Source organism: Prionailurus viverrinus, chromosome B3, assembly GCF_022837055.1.
Source record: "Prionailurus viverrinus isolate Anna chromosome B3, UM_Priviv_1.0, whole genome shotgun sequence".
Classification (NCBI taxonomy): Eukaryota; Metazoa; Chordata; class Mammalia; order Carnivora; family Felidae; genus Prionailurus; species Prionailurus viverrinus.
Genome location: NC_062566.1, coordinates 38,292,344 through 38,310,049, shown reverse-complemented (window position 1 = coordinate 38,310,049; position 17,706 = coordinate 38,292,344). Strand labels below are relative to the sequence as shown.

The window sequence follows — 17,706 nt, the reverse complement described above, 5'->3', positions numbered from 1 at the left end:
GGTAATATTTGTTGAATAGTACTTATTTTTTAATCTTTTCTCTAGTGTTTACTATGTACCACTTTTCTAACTATATACGTATATAATCCTACAAATAATTATTATAACTATCACAACAATCCCATGAATAACTATTATAACTATCTCCATTTTACAGAAGAGAGAACTAAGATACAGAAAGGTTAATTTTCTCAAGGTCAGCCAGTAAGTGTTAGAGCCAAAATTTGGATGTTGGCAGACTGGTCTAAGAACCCATGGTACAATACCAATCTATCTTTTTATCAAGCTGATAATGGATAAAGCCTACAAAATTTCTTTTAGATACTTCTATTTTGATGCTATATATGCACAAAGGACAAGGGAAATAAAGACAATAACATTTTCTCAGTGAGGTGTTCTGATATTAATTTCTCAGTTTAAATTAACATTATATTATTCTGAAAATACAAACAGAACATAAGCAATTAAGCCTTCGATTTATTCTAAAATTTTAAAAATACACAAGAAATGTTTCATGTCAGCTATGAAGCATAACAAATTCACATCCAACATTTCAAAGCACATCTCTAAAAAGGTTGCAAAAATCTTCAATATAAGTAAACAAAACTATGACTCATGAGAAATCTGCCATGCACAAGCTTACTCTTCCTGATGTGATGGTGCTGTTTCTATTTCTGAAGAAACAGAAATACCTACACCAAGGAATATCACGTACTTACCACGTACTCTAATATCTGCAATGTTACACTTCTGATCACAGATAAAGACATTAAATGCATTTAATTCAGCTATGACCTTTAAATCAAACACATCATCTTGAGAAGAACTGCTGGATGCTGAAAAGTAATACAAACCTTGTGATTAGCCAAGTGCACAGATGATATAACAGATAAAATAATGTAAAACTCATAAAAAGTACATTATGAACTATGAAGAATCAAAAAGGCCTCCATTAAGATTACATATAATTAACATAGATTTGACTCCATTTTCAAATGCCAATCAGACAAAAAGTAGCATGTTCCCTCCCAACTTAAGAATAAAGGCAACCTTTAAAGCACCTCAGAAGTACAATTTGCTAGAGGGAAATTTTCCCATAATTTTTCCTCTTAGAAAAAAGATAGCCCTCTATATTAGAATTCTAGAATTCTATTGCTCCCAAATTTTTATTTTGAACTTGTTTTTACATCATATATTAGATCAAAGAACATTTCATAAAAATGCTGAAAGAATAGTTAATAAAATACATATTAACTATAACACAATCCGTGTTCTTAACTATAGAACCAATTTCTCTAGATTGTATCCTATTTCTCCATGAAAAATCCTGAAATAAAATCTATGAGACATAAACATAAAAGGTTAAAGTTTAAAAGATAAAATATATAATGTATGTGTGTGCATGTGTATACGAATCATAAACAAATGGGTTCCCTTCATCTACTTTGGTCCAGGTCTTCACTGATAAATTTAGGAGATGTTTTTCTAGAGATGTGTCTTGCCTGAGGAAAATAGACCTTTTCCTATAATACTGTAAAAGTACAGACATCAGTCTTTAATCACCAAAGTGATACAGGAATTTTTGTCCCTTACGATGTAAATCAAACCACAAAAACTATATTCGAACCATAAAAATCAACTATAAAACATACTGGAAGACTGTTCTTTTGGGCTAATAACTTTTGTAGTTTATTGAAATTAAACACTGCTTTTTCATTTATTCAACTGCGTGTGTATATGTATGCATTTATATAAATAAGTATTTCCACGGACATTAATATGACAAGTATATTAAAGACAAACTTTAACTCTAGTTTATAGCAAAAGTATTGCTCTGATCCCTGATTAAAAAAAATCTGATCCTTATATTAGGTCCAATATTACTAAGAATTTAACACTTTAAAGATGTCAGTAATACAGATATATTACTCAAACAGGTAATGGTCTGAAAATTAAATTACCAGATATCAGATACTCACATCATGTAATATGAAAGCAAAAATCATTAAAATGATACTTGGCTTAAAAACAGGCACATGTTCACTCTGGATATTTCATATTTAACTTATAGCACAAGCCATATGCTTGAGCAACATGTGTCCATATATGTATGTCATTTAAACTCAGTTTTTGTTAGAAACCAAAGTGAGTCTGTCTCTTCTATAACATTCTTCCTCCTTTTGTGTCCTGCAAATCATTTAAAATTGTTCAGCGTCAGGTAGGTTTATGTGACTGACTGAAATGGGCCTTTGTACTTTGTACTTTGCATGATTGTATCACATTTTAATTTCTTCTGTTCTCACTTGCACTGAAGGCTACAGAAACATCAATACAAAGTACATACAACTTTATTTTATGTAAAAGATGGTGAAATCAAATATAAATATATGATTAATACTAAACATTTATTTTAAATCCCTTACTAAATTATTCTATACTACTGCAAGGATAAAATTTGCGTTTTCTTTTGAAACTATCCTAATCCGTCAGAGCAGCTATCACATTAAGTTGCTAAATATTAGTCTTAGCTTGAAAATATAAGTTATCACATGATTATTAAAAGTTCAGACAGAAAGAATCAGACCATGCTCAAAAGTTAATACCAGCTTTGACAACGATACTTCTGGACTCCCCCACAAGTGGTTTCAGCTCAGATTCCTTCTCAGTAGAGGAAGGTTCAGAGGATGGAACAGCAGATGATAAAAAATCCATGAAGGACAGTAAAGCTTCCAAATGAAGTACTAAGTCTAAGGATGAAAATGAAACCTAAGATAATGAACAATTAGAGAGGCAAATTTCAGATGTGGTGACATTTTTATGTTAAGCTTCAACATACACAAATAAGTATAGGTTGCAGAAGAGCTGATTTTAGAATAGTTCAATTAAGATCCTTTTTTTTTTTTTAAGAAAAAACTCACTATTATAATGTTAATCTTAACCAGACAATAAACTAATACTTTGCCCCCTCTCATGCCCAACTGTAATTCTGACCTCAATTGGTGGGTTTAAAGTAAAGATACAGGCCTTAATTCAATCACATTTCAGATGGGTCCAAGACAGACTATATAAGCGCAAATGGACTGTAGGCAGTGTTTGCACTGAGCCATGCTTTAGCTTAGTCGTTAATTTTATTCTAATCATAAAGCCAATATATAATTCAAATGTTTAATGCTTCCATCAACACTAGGCCAAATAACCATGAACAAAATTCCCTTAAGTATATTATTGGGGCGCCCGGGTGGCTCAATCGGTGAAGTGTCTGACTTCAGCTTAAGTCATGATCTCACAGTCCGTGGGTTAGAGCCCTGCGTCAGGCCTGTGCTGGTAGTTCTGTGCCAGCAGCTTGGGGTCTGGAGCCTGCTTTGGATTCTGTGTGTGTGTGTGTCTCTCGCTCTGCCCCCTCCCCCATTTCATACTCTTTCTCTCTCAAAAATAAACACTAAAAAAATTTTTTATAAAAAAAAAAGTATATTATTTGTTGGCAAGGATGTGGAGAACGGGGAACCCTCTTACACTGTTGGTGGGAATGCAAACTGGTGCAGACACACTGGAAGGGAGTATGGAGCTTCTTCAAAAAATTAAAAATAGAACTACCCTATGATACAGCAATTGCACTACTAGGTATTTACCCAAAGGATACAAAAATACTGATTCAAAGGGATACATGCATCCCAATGTTTACAACAGCATTATGAACAATAGCCAAATTATGGAAAGAGCCCAAATGTCCATCCACTGATAAATGGATAAAGAAGATGTGGTGTGTATATATATATATATATATACAATGGAATATTAACTCAGCCATAAAAAAGAATGAAATCTTACCTTTGCCATGACACAGATGGAGCTAGAGAGTACTATGTTAAGTGAAATAAGTCAGTAAGAGAAAGACAAATACCATATGATTTCACTCAGATGTAGAATTTAAGAAACAAAACAGATGAACATATGGGAAGAAAAAAAAAGGAAAACCAAGAAAGAGATTATTAAATATAGAGAACACACTGATGGTTACCAGAAGGGAGGTGACTGGGGGATGCGTTAAATGGATGATGGGGATTAAGGAAGTCAGTTGTGATGAGCACTGGGTGTTGTATGTAAGTGATGAATCACTAAACTCTGTACCTAAAACTAATATTACACTGTATGTTAAATGACCGTAATTTAAATAAAAACTTGAAAGAAAAATCGGGAAAAAGCATACTATTTTTGTACTCAACAAGTAATCATTAATTCATATTTGGAAAATAATATTTTAGGAAATTAAATCAACTTTTGTAAAAATTTTATTTCAACTCTTTACCCATTTCTTTCATCTACAAGATTAGATCTATTATTATTGTCACCCTTGTTTTAATTTTAGACCTCACCATCTCACAAATGAAGACAGCTATAAAGCTAGATTTAATCATTAATATAAAAAGCCTTATAGTGAATTACAAAATATTTACCTTCAGTCTTTGTTTGGTATTTTCATGAATGGTTTTAAATTCTGGTCCATCACTGTCTGCCTAGAAAAGGTGGAAGATTAAACCACTGGGCCGAAAATACTAATAATTCAAACACTGAAATATATATACACACACACACATACACACACATTGTACATACATACACATATATACATACATATATATACATATATATATATATATTCTTCATTTTTCAAAGTATGCTATGAAAACACTATAAACCTATTTCTTCATGGCAAAGAGGCATGTGCCAAAAAACTTGACCACATAAACATTTCTCAAATTCTATAGAAGCAAAAACTCAAATTCCTTTTCCTACTTAGAGGCAAATGCTAAAGGTAGGGGAAATGCTAGCATATCTAGATTATAACAAACTTTGCTTTGGATAACCACAGAACTTTGTATACACTCACTTACTCAACAACATAAGGTTAACTCAAAAGGTTATTGATATCACCAGGACTGTCAGGTGCTTTTCCATAATTCACTATAATCAATGAGCTTTCGAATGAAAAAATTTAAGGGAGAAAACTGAAATATTAAATATGGAAGAACTACATAATTTCATGTATTTAAATATTTAAGAATCCTAGAAGGAAGCCAGGTACCTTGGTCAGTGACATTTTCAGCAGAGGTTCCTCAGTTACATTAGAAGAGTTAATAACATGAAGTGGCTCTCCTGCAGAGTCTAACAGAAAAAAAAAAAAAAACCAAGGGCAGCTCCAGTCAGTCTTTCAAACATTTCAAATGTATTTTAAAACAGAGTACCCACTTACACATATGTAAGTTTGTCAAAATTCATGGAATCATATACTAAAAAGGGTTTTACTGTATACTGATCATACCTCAGTAAAAGTGACTTTGAAAGAAAAAAGACAAAGAAACACCATTAAAAAAAGTTAGAAACAAAACAAAACAGTAGCAGCCAATTACAGCTTTTGTAACATTTGGTAGTACTGGTATTATTCATTTGATCAAATCAGACTAAATTGAAGAACAAAGCTATAAAATACATAAACTATTCTCAATATGTTTGCTCTATTTAAAGTTACCCCACAGAGTGCCTATAAACTTTAAACACCTTTAGCAACTTTCAAAGTTGGCTTGATGCAATTTAAAAAGTGGATCTGAAAGGCTGAGGAAACTCACTGAACAACAACTTAGTATTTACATGGGGGTAAGAAGTGAAACTAGAAAGTGATGTTAAATTTTTCCTCTATAATATTTCTGTATTGTTTGTTTTTTCAAAAGTATAGGTTAATGTCATTGAAAACAAAAAACACTGATGTAATTTAAAAAAAAAATAATAAAAAGCAAACAAAGATTATTTTCTAGTAAATTAACTCACTTTTCATAAAGGGTCCCTGGGCTTTTACACATGGGTATTATAACTGGGCTCTGATTTCCTAATACATCAGTTCTCACAGCAGAGTTGTAATGAAATGTTGCTTTTACAAGTATTAAAATGTTATGTATAGACATAGAAGATACACTTCATTTTTCTTTTTAGATATAATTCAACTTCACTCTAAATATATATATACACACACATACATATAAATGTATTTAGATACATTCTTACTTACTGGTAAATAACTACACAAAAAATAAATTTTTAAATATCAAATTCTTTTTTATCCATGTAATAAATTTAATCTAACTAAATAATCATGATGACATTAATAAATGTGCTTACTACTCACACAGAGGTAGGGGCCACTGCCTGTAACATGAATAATTTACACAGACTATACTTCACACTTACCAGTGAACTCAAAGCATCGCATACTAATTTTTTTTAGATAAGCTTTAGCAGTCAGGTCATAGGTTCTAACTTTAGCTTCCATTCCGAGCTGCAGGACATTTAGTTCATGTAAAGGTCTTCCTTTCTTTTCTGCTTTTTTCATCAGAGTAATCACAACCTAGAAAAGGCCCCAGTATCACCATTAACAAGCTCACTCATATATAATGAAGATAAGTCAACAATTTCATAACCATCCAGAGTGGCATAATGAAAAAATTCACACGATGTAAATACGAGTACTTCCATTTGTGCCTAGAAATTGCCTCATGTGATTGACTTTGAAGGTACATTTACTTGTTCAGACTTCTGAAGCACTGCCACTATATTCTAGTGATTATCAAGGTAAAATTAACAACAACAAAAACAAGAAAAGTAGTTCTGCCTAACTCCCAGTTCTTTCTAGTCTGATGGATGGCCTTTCATCTGAAAGTCTATAAGAAAAATGGTCAATTGTTACACTAATGCTAAGGCAAGACTTCTCAAGCTTGACACCACTGACATTTTGGGCTGGATAATTCTTAGTGAGGGAGCAGACCTGTGCACTGTAGGATGTTTAGCGGTAACACTGGCCTCTCTCATTGGTTGTCAGTAGCTCCCTTTCCACAGATAGTGACAATCAAAAATGTCTTAAGACACTGTCAAGTATTGGCCTAGGGGAATGCAAATTGCCTCCCCCACTCTCCACGTCCTAAAGTGATGGAACTATAACATTTACTACAAATGATATTAAAGATGGTGTATGGGTTTTCTATCCACATTGTTAATGAGGCCCATTTGCAAAAAGAATGATTCATCTATCCATGTCTCAATTATTAAAGCTTCTATATCTTCAATAACACTAACATTAACCAGAAAACAGTGAAGTTTTAATAAGAAATTAGTTTCAAAGCATACATTTCGGACAAAAATATAGAACTAATTTTTTTAAGTTTATTGTATTTAAGCCAGAAGAACATAGCCTCTACTATTAATGATGAAGGGATTTGGGAGGAACTTCTTGCAAGTCCCCTTGCCCCAGGGTAAGAGAAAGACTCTAATCTTCCTTAAAAGCTCATCTCAAATGTCACTTTCTCCAAAAATCTTCCCTGATACTCCAGACTACTTAGATGCTCCCTCCTTATTATCCACAGCCACAAGCTCCTCCTGCACATTTTTAATGGGAGCACTTAGAAAACTTTTAGTTGTTTTTTGTTTGTTTTTTTCATTAGAGTCTATGCCTTCTAACTCTATCCTCAGCACTTAGCACATGAAATGACTATTTGTTGAATGTGTGAATACAGAAGAGGAAAATCCGTTTCATCTCTCAAGAATCTGCAGATGAAGCAGACAGTGGTAATACAACACTTAAAAAACGTAGACATACTATGTTTTATTCTATTAAGGGTTTCTTAAATTTGCAAAGGATCTGTCACTACTTCCCTTTCCTGACTTTCTCATACGAAATCCAAAGTGAGCTACATTCCTAATGTCCTAAAATCATTTGAAAAGCATTTTATAGGACATGCTACCATTTTCTCTATGAAACATTATATACCCCAAATATAACTCATCTTTCATATACTCTCAAATTTGCTACAAATTACGAATGCTACATACAAATGATAAATAGCCTACATAAAATTTTTTTATCCTTATCAGTAATTTACAAGTTTGTTTTAGTAGAGGGAATTCCAAATATCTATTATTTATTCACTTTACAAAAACAGATGAGGGGCACCTGGGCGGCTCAGTCGGCCACGTGTCCGACTTCGGCCCAGGTCGCACGCTTCATGGGTTTGAGCCCCACGACAGGCTCTATGCTGACAGTTTGGAGCCTGGAGCCTCCTTCACATTCTGTGTCTCCCTGTCTCTCTCTCTGCCCCTCCCCTGCTTGCACTCTGTCTCTCTGTCTCCCCCAAATAAATAAATATTTAAAAAATTTTTTAAATAAAAACAGATGAAAATCAGATACCTCTTTGATTTCAAAATTCAGCAGCATATTAATGATGTCTACAGATCTCATTTCTTCAGCTCCAGCTATTAAAGTACCTTGGGAAGCATGTACATCTTGTTTTGATGTATAGATTTCAAGTGGCCCTTTAATTTCACCTAAAGATGTTTAAAAGAAATTTTTTCACTTCTATTCACACATTTTTTTTTCCCACAAATGCTCATTGAGGACATGTATGAGAACTCTGGACCTGTGCAAGCAATGAAAACCCACAAGTCAGTAATACATAGCTCTTGCTCTCAAAAACCTTACAGTTTAGGAGAAGAGACATATACATTTAAAATGCAAACAAACAAAATAAGCAGACTACGCCTAGTCACAGTGAGTAAACAAATGTTAATAGACTAGAAAAAACGTGCAGAAAACAGAGACTAAGACATTGTTATGGGGAGGCCAAGAAAGGTTTAATAAGGGAGTTATCATTCAGGTAGAGCTTAAGGACCTCCTCACACAGAGAGCACAACCAAGTATAAGACAAGAGATTGTAGAAACTCATAGAGAGTACACCATGAGAGGTTAGGGAAACAGAACAGAATATGATTAAATCATGGAGAGGGTAACAAAAGTTAAGGCTAGAAAAGGAAAAAAGTGTGAGGGATGATTAGAACCTCTTATGCCATACAAAAAAGCAAATGCAAAGCTATATGATCTGATGTTGTTGTGCTGAAATTCATATACTCTGACATGCAATAAAACTGCTTTCTAAACTGTAATACATAAAACTTCCCCAACATCACACTGATGGCTAATGGTAGAGTCCAAACTCATCAGTCCCATGAAAGTCTTTACTCTCAACTAACCCTCAATATCATTGTATTAGTTCTTAATATTACTTCAGTTAACATTATCTATGATCATGAACACAAAACATAAGAATTCTGTAAACCATACCAGAAAAGCATATGGAAAACGATTGCTGTCAATTATTATCTTTGAGAAACACATAGGGTGAGGTTTCTTAACTATCACCTTACTCCAGCACTGTTCCAAACAGAGTGTGATCCAGGGGAATAATTCTAGCAAATGATTTGGTTTTACAAAATAACTCCTGGAATAGGCAAAGATTTTTTAAATAGAAAAAGCACTCGTCATTTTTAAAAATAGTATACTGGAATTCACTACAATTAACTAATTCTATTAATAAAAGACCCATTAAAAGAATGAAAAGCAAATCACAGGGTGTGTGTGTGTGTATGTATATATATATACATATATATATACACACATATATATATATATAAAACCAATAAAGGACTCATATCCAGAAGAACAAAGAACTCCAATATATCACTAAGAAAAAAACACAAACATCTCAATAAAAATAATGCTCAATAGACTTGAATAGTCATGTCATAAAAAAGGATATCCAAATGGCCAGTATGCATATGAAAAGGTTTTAATTTCAGTAGTAATCAGGGAACAAGTAAGATCCATAAAAATAACACTGTGTATCAGCCAGGACGGCGAAATTTAAAAATACTGACAATACCAAGGACCAGTGAGAATGTGAAACAACTAAACTCTCATACATTGCTGGTAAACTGGTACAACCACTTGGAAAATCGTGTTCAGCATGTTACTGAAGCTAATCGTAAGCCTAACAAATGAGCCTATCATGTGAAGCCTAGCTATACAACCAAAACAACCTAAATGTTCTCCATCAAAGGTAGAATGGATAAAATCAATATTAATAAATCCATATGATGAATACTGCACAGATTTAAAAAGAACAAACTACTGCCACACACAACAACATGCAGGAATCTCATGAACAAAATGATGACTGAGACAAGCCAAAAACCCAAGAGTAAATTCTATGATTCCATTTATGTGAAATTCAAGAAAAGGCAAAATTAATCTATCTGTGGTATTACAAATTAGGATGACAGTCAATTCTAGGTTGATCTGAGGGCAGAGTGGGTGTACTGAGTGGGAAGGAACATAGGAAGGCCTTCAAGGGGAGGCCAGAAATGTTCTATATGTTAACCATGGTGATTGACAGCTATACGGTATAGCTATATATAAAAATTCACTGAACTGTACACTTAAGACCTGCATTCTTTACTATTTGTGCTCTGTAATACAGATTAACGTATAATAAAAAAGTTTTTTAAATGAAAAAAATATACTGAGATACCATTTTTTACTTAGCAATTTGTCAAAAACTTTAAAATCTAATAATATGCTGTGTTAGAAAAGGCACAGAAAAACAAACTGGCAGGAGTGCAAAATTAGTACAAGTTCTAAGGGAAGCAATTGGCAAGATGTCAAAAATGTTACATTCATTAACTTAATATATATTAAGTAAATAAAAATTAAATATCCTTTAATCCAGTAGCCCTGGTATTTCCCCTACAGATACACATACACTTGTAAAAGTGTATGGACAAGGACATTCAATGCAATGTGGGAAGAGTGGAACACTGAAAACAATCTGAAATGTCCATCAGTATGGACTTGCTAAATAAATTATAATATGTCAAGAGAATTTAATACCAGGTGGCCATTAGAAAGAATGAGACATATCTATACATATTATATTTAAAGATATAAACACCAAGATAAACTTTTACTTAAAAGAAAAAAGCAAAATGCATAAACACACACACACACACACACACACACTTTTAGGATAGTACCATTCGATGGAAAAAATAATTATATATGTCTGTGTGTGTAATACACATATATAACAGTTTTAAAAATTAAGTCCAGGGGCACTGGGTGGCTCAGTCACTTAAGCATCCGACTTCAGCTCAGGTCATAATCTCATGGTTTGTGAGTTCAAGCCCCATGTCAGGCTCTGTGCTAACAGCTCAGAGCCTGGAGCCTGCTTTGGATTCTGTGTCTCCTCTGTCTCTGCCCCTCCCCTGCTCTCGCTCTCTCTCTCTCTCTCTCTCTCTCTCTAAAAAATAAACATTTTTTTAAAAATTAAGTCTAGGGGCGCCTAGGTAGCTCAGTCAGTTAAGCATCCAACTTTGGTCAGGTCATGATCTCAGAGCTCGTGGGTTGGAAACCTGCACTGCGCTCTGTGCTGACAGCTCATAGTCTGGAGCCTGCTTCAGATTCAACTCCATCTCTCTCTACCCCTCCCCTGCTCTTGCTCTGTCTCTCCTCAAATATAAATAAACATTTTAAAAAATGTAAAAATTAAGTCCAGTAGTTACTTTGCCTTTAAGTAAGTCAAAGGGCCATTGCAACTAATAATTTAAATTCTCTAAATTTTTACCGTAGTACAATTTGTCAGCATTTTCTTTGCTGAGTTATTTACCAAATGTTTCAATTCTTAAAGATATTTTACTACAAAACCTCACTTAAAAATCGGGGACCCCTGGCTGGCTCAGTCAGTTGAGCATCTGACTTTTGATTTCAGCTCAGGTAATAATCTCATAGTTCATGGGATTGAGCCCTGCATCAGGCTCTGCGCTGACAGCGCACAGAGCCTGCTTAGGATTCTCTCCCTCAGCCCCTCCTTCACTCTCTCTCTCTCTCTCTCTCTCAAAATAAATAAATAAATTTAAGAAAATAAGATTAAGTATGCTACCATAGCCTACTGCAAACTTTGAATTTTTTTTGTATACATGCAAATTCAAAAATTATTCCAGGAATCCACCAGATTTGCAGTGCTTTTTATGGGGTGCGTGGATGGCTCAGTTAGTTAAATATCGGACTTTGACTCAGGTCATGATCTCCGGTTTGTGGGTATGAGCCCTGCATCTGGCACTGTGGTAACAGCTCAGAGCCCAGAGCTGCTTCATATTCTATGTCTCCCTTTCTCTGCTCATCCCTAGCCCATGCTCTGTCTCTCTCCGTCTCTAAAAAATAAATAAATGTTAAAAAAATTTAAAAAAAAGAAATACTTTTTATGGCTTCCTCCTAACTTACACAACTTAGAAAAAGTTCTGAATTGGTAACTGACTATTGGGATAACTAAATGACAGTCCATCATCTCTAACTATGGTCTTATTCAATATGTGTTCAACAAATAAATATCTTCTTTCTTTTCATGGTAATACAAATCACAATGTGTACATATATATTTATGTCATTTTTATGGTTTGACTCCCGTGCTAAAGTGTAAAATAAGGAGATACGTGTATTATGCCACCTTCTGTCAGTCTCTTACCTGTCTTTTGTTCTCTTGGCTTCATTTTATTTAAGTCTTCAGTAGCCTCACCAAGATTTTCTGCTAGTATTCTAAATAAAAGGTTAAGATCTTCTTGATTTAGATTAACCTGTGAAATATCATTAAAAGAAAAGATAAAGGTACTTCATTTTAAAATAAGACAATTTTAATATAGAAATAAATTACTATTTATAAAACATGAAGGACAGAATAACCTTCACAGTGACTGAAAATTAGATCTTCACTACCCATTCAATTATTCCACTACTTATTTCGTTTAAATACTTTTATTTTCAATGGTAATAAAACGTTTGGAGGAAAAAATGTGATTTATCAGTCAGGATTAGTTACACTACTTAACTTATATAATCTTTAGTGAAAAATAATAATGATTAAAGAAGTCAGATCATTTAAAAAAATGACAAACTCAGGGACGCCTGGGTGGCTCAGTCATCTGACTTCAGCTCAGGTCATGATCTCACAGTTTGTGAGTTCGAGCCCTTCATCAGGCTCTGTGCTGACAGCTCGGAGCCTGGAGCCTGCTTCAGATTCAGTGTCTCATTCTCCCTCTGCCTCACCCCCACTTGTGCTCTGCCTCTCTCTGTCTCTCAAAAATAAATAAATGTAAAAAATAATTAAAAAATAATTTTAAAAAATGACAAATTCAGAAAAAACAAAAATTGTACTTTTTTAAAATTAACAACTCCAATGAAATAAAAAGGCTATCTTCGATATAAAAAATAATCATTTCTCTCAATGCTATAAAGGTACTCAGATACCCCTGAAATTAAAAGTATGTGTATATAATATATAGAATGAGATATACTATACTAATAAATAACTTACACACAGATCTTTGCTAATGTGTATGTATACAGCTGTGGGAGATGCAGGAGAGAAGCATCAAAGGAAAAGGCTTCAAAAGGGAAGGGCTGGAAAAGGTGCAAGGCCTTAGGACATGTTTACACAGCTGAACACAGCTGTGGCTGGTAAGGAACGTCTAGAGCCATTAACATTGTCTAAGGCTGGATGCTCCTTAATACCTGACCCTTCCTAGTGTTATAGAAACCAATTAACTCAAAATTAACCTTGAAAAGCTAAACCATTAGATTGATTAACAGGCTTGCTGAGCTGACTTTATGCACCTAGTCTTTAGCAATTATCCTAATAAAAAGAAGCTTCATTCTGGAGTCAGGGCCTCATTCCCACCCGAGTATGAGGACCTTCACTTAACTGCACTTTGCGGACTCATCTTTTGCGACTCCAGTCATACTCCCTGCAACATACAGCAAATTTAAAAATTAAGTAATGAAGAGGGAGACCAAGATGGTGACATAGGAAGATCCTGAACTCACCTCCCATGTATGTACACACCAAATCTAAACTACACATGGATCATTTCCCTCTGAGAAAGACCTAAAACCTGGTAAACTGCTCTTCAAAACAAAAGATAAAAGGACCATACTGAAATGAGCTGGAAAGACAGAGACACGTGTCACAAAAAAAATCTACCCCCAGTGTGGTGTCACACAACAGGGAGGGAATCTCACCAGAGATGCTTCTCTTGGAGGCGTGATGAGTTGGTACTCCCCATGGGCCACCTCTGCCCCTGGGATCTGTACTACAGAGAGGAGCCCCCAGAAGGTCTGGCTTGGAAAACCAACAGTGCTGACCTCCAGAGGCCCCAAAGTGCTGTAGGAAACTGAGATTCCCCTCTTAAAGGGCTTGCCCCAAGATCCAGTGAAAAAACTGGCAGTTTGAAAAACACCTAGACTACATATGAGGGGAATTCACTTGCTGATCTGGGTACACTGGCTGAAGGAGCAAGGGACATCTGAAACACTCCTGGGAGGCTGACATGCTGGCAGCTACCACTGTTGCACTTTCCACATAGCCTACTAGCACAGACAGGGGAGTCCGGATATGGCACTCTCCCAGAGCCTTGCTGGGATGAGCAGGGGAACAGTCAAGGCACTTGCTGAGGCTGCAGTGCACTGGCAATTGCAGTGCTCCCTTGCATCCTGGCTGGACCAGAGAGCAGAACTGTGGTGGAGTTCTCCCACTCCCTGGCTCACGTGCGCAAGCACACGCAGTTGCAACACACCCGTGGCTGGAACTAGTGAATGATCCTGGCATTTTCCCACTCCCAGCCTAAAGTTGGTACACAGACACACAAGACACTAGCCTATTTCACCGTTGAAGCCCAAGGGCACACACGGTCAGGACATTTTCCCACTGCCTTTCTGAAGCCAGTGAGTCTGCTCTGCCTCCTACACTCACCAACTGTCTTCCTAAAGCCAGCAGCCATGTACAATCCAGAAAGAGAACATCCCTTGATGCGCTGGCCCTGCTAGTCAAGAGAGTTGGTGTTCCAGAGCTCCAGAGGACCATAACAAGCAGAAAGACAGTTCTTGGCAGGTCAACACCCCCAGGGCACTGCACAGACAGCAGACTGAAGCACAACCTCAGTCTTGCTATGACAAAGGCCTATTTACTCAGCCTTGAGTATCAGCCTGAAGGACAGGATTAAAGTTTCCCACATATCTAGAGACTAAGAAAGTGCTTTAAGGGTACAAAAGCAGGGAGACACCATCGTTGCACATCCCCGTTGGCCTTATTACACCTAAACAAGAGAAAGGAGTTCATACATTCATTTACACACCAATACAATACGCCAATTTCTGCAGCTGGTGCTCAGATCTCCTAGAGCCCTGAGCAGGGATTATGATTGCAGTCCCATAGGACTATATACATTTGCATACTTTAAAAGCAGTTGCCTGAGGGTCTGGCTTCTAATCAGCCTAAACTAGGTGCTGAATAATATTCCTCCCTTTGGATCACTGACAGATCTTGGCACACCCTCAACAATGGGGGCATACCAATAATAAATCAGGTGTGTTAGACAACCACAAAGGTTCAGAAGACAACCATAAGCTAGGACAAGGTTGAACAAGAAGAATCATCACCTAAACAAGGTTACCCATTCAAGACTAAAAAGACTGCCTGTTTCACCAAATAGAAACAAACAGAAAATCAAATAAAATGAGGAAACAAATATTTTCAAACAAGAGAATAAGACAAAACCTGAGAAAAACACCTTAATGATATGAAGTTAAGCAATCTACCTGATAAAGAATTAAAGTTATGATCATAAAGATACTGACTGAAATTCAGGAAAACAATGGATGAGCACAGTGAGAATTTCAACAAGGAGATATAAAATATAAGACAGTACAAACAGAAGCCAGAGAACTAAAGATACGATAACTGAAATGAAAAATACACTGGAGGGGTTCTACAGCAGACTGGATGAAGGAGAACAGATTGGTGAGCAGGAAAATAAAGCAATAGGACTTACCAAGACAGAGCAAAAACAACATTAAAATTTTTTTTAAAAATGAAGGTATCTTAAGGGACAAAGAGAAACAGAACATTAAAATTACAGAGGTCTTAGAAGAGAAGAGAGAAGAAAGTGGCAGACAACATTTTGAAGAAATAATGCCTGAAAACTTCCCTAATCTCGAGAAGGAAACAGACATCCAGGTCGAGGAGGCATGAAAATTACCAAAAAGGATGAACACAAGGAGCACTACACCAAGCCGTATTATAATTAATATGTCAAAATTAAAGAGAAAATCTTAAAAGCAGCAAGACAAAAACAACTTGCTACATTCAAGGGAAACCTCATAAAGCTATTGGCAGATTTCTCAGAAGAAACTTTACTAGCCAGAAAAAATTTTCCAACCCAGAATACTCTACCCAGCAAGATTATCATTCAAATAGAAGGAGAAAGTGTTTTTCAAACAAGCAAAAACTAAAGGAGTTCATAACCATTAAACCAGCTTTATGAGAATACTAAAAAGCCTTCTTTAAGATGAATAAAAAGGAGACTAAAAAGAAAACATATGAGAGTAAAAATCTCATTGGAAAAGGTAAACATATAGTAGAGGTAGTGGATTAATCACTTATAAAACTACTAAAAATTTCAAAAAACAAAAGTAGTAAAATTAACTGAAACTACAATAATTACTTAAAAGATACATAAAAAAAGATGTAAAAGGTGACATCAAAAACATAAATTCTGTTTGGGGGGGGGAATGTAGAGTTTTGGATACGTTCAAAGTAAGTGGTTATCTATTTAAAATAGACTCTTACATACAAAGGATAGGGTATGTAAACCTTACAGTAAGCACAAGCAAAAACATATAGTGAATACACAAAAGAAAGGAATCTAGACATAACATGAAAGAAAGTCATCTAATACAAAGGAATTGAGAAGGAAATGAAGGAACAGAGAAACTACAAAACAACCTGAAAACAATTAATTAAAAAGCAATAAAGTATATACCTATCTATCAATAATTTCTTTAAATTCATGGACTAAATTCTCCATTTAAAAGACAGAGTAGCTGAATGGATAAAAAAAACAAGACCTAGAAGAGACTCACTTCTGAAGTAAGGACACACAGAAAGAAAGTGAAGGGATGAAAAAAGATGTTTCATGCAAATGGAAATGAAAAGAACACTGGAATAGTTACATCATACAAAATTGACCTTAACAAAACTGTAATAAAAGACAAAAAAGACAATTATATAATGATAAAAGGATCAATAAAGCAAGGTAGGATGTTTATAAATATATATGCACCCAACATAAGAGCACCTAAATATAGATAGCAAATATTAACAGACCTAAAAGAAGAAGTTGACAGTAATACAGTAATAGTAGGAGACTTTAACACCCGACTTATATCAATGGATAGATCACCTAGACAAAAAAATCAACAAGGAAACACTGCTCTTAACACATTAGATCTGATGGACTTAACAGATACATACAGAACATTCCACCCAAAAGCAAAAGAATGTACATTCTTCTCCAGTGACCATGGAACATTCTCCAGGATAGATGACATATTAGGTCAAAAAAAACAACTCTCAAAAAATTTAAGAAGACTGAAATCAGGGGCACGTGGGTGGCTCAGCCGATTAGGCATCTGATTCTTGATTTCAGCTCAGTTCATGATCTCAAAGTTCATGAGTTCAAGCCCCGCATCAGGCTCTGTGCTGATGGTATGGGAATCCCTGCTTGGGATTCTTTCTCCCTCACTCTCTCTCTGCCCCTCCCCTGCTCACACACTCTCTCTCTCAAAATAAATAAATAAACTTAAAAAAAAAAAGGAGACTGAAATCATATCAAGCATCTTTTCCAACCACAATGGTACAAAACTAGAAATAATTATAAGAAAACTAGAAAAACCATAGAAATGTGAAGATTAAATAACATGCTACTGAAAAACCAATGGGTCAT

General features: G+C 35.1%; 1 protein-coding gene across 1 annotated transcript in view; it reads right to left on the bottom strand.

Annotated features, from left to right (window-relative positions):
• Nucleotides 1–17,706, bottom strand: part of VPS13C (vacuolar protein sorting 13 homolog C) — a 201,969-nt gene that overhangs the window by 86,667 nt on the left and 97,596 nt on the right. The window contains exons 35-41 of the mRNA XM_047862226.1: nucleotides 12,396–12,504; nucleotides 8,231–8,367; nucleotides 6,241–6,397; nucleotides 5,084–5,163; nucleotides 4,455–4,514; nucleotides 2,604–2,766; nucleotides 720–836 (exon numbers count right to left, since the gene is read on the bottom strand). Coding sequence (XP_047718182.1) covers nucleotides 720–836; nucleotides 2,604–2,766; nucleotides 4,455–4,514; nucleotides 5,084–5,163; nucleotides 6,241–6,397; nucleotides 8,231–8,367; nucleotides 12,396–12,504 — 823 coding nt within the window. The remainder of the gene's footprint in view (nucleotides 1–719; nucleotides 837–2,603; nucleotides 2,767–4,454; nucleotides 4,515–5,083; nucleotides 5,164–6,240; nucleotides 6,398–8,230; nucleotides 8,368–12,395; nucleotides 12,505–17,706) is intronic.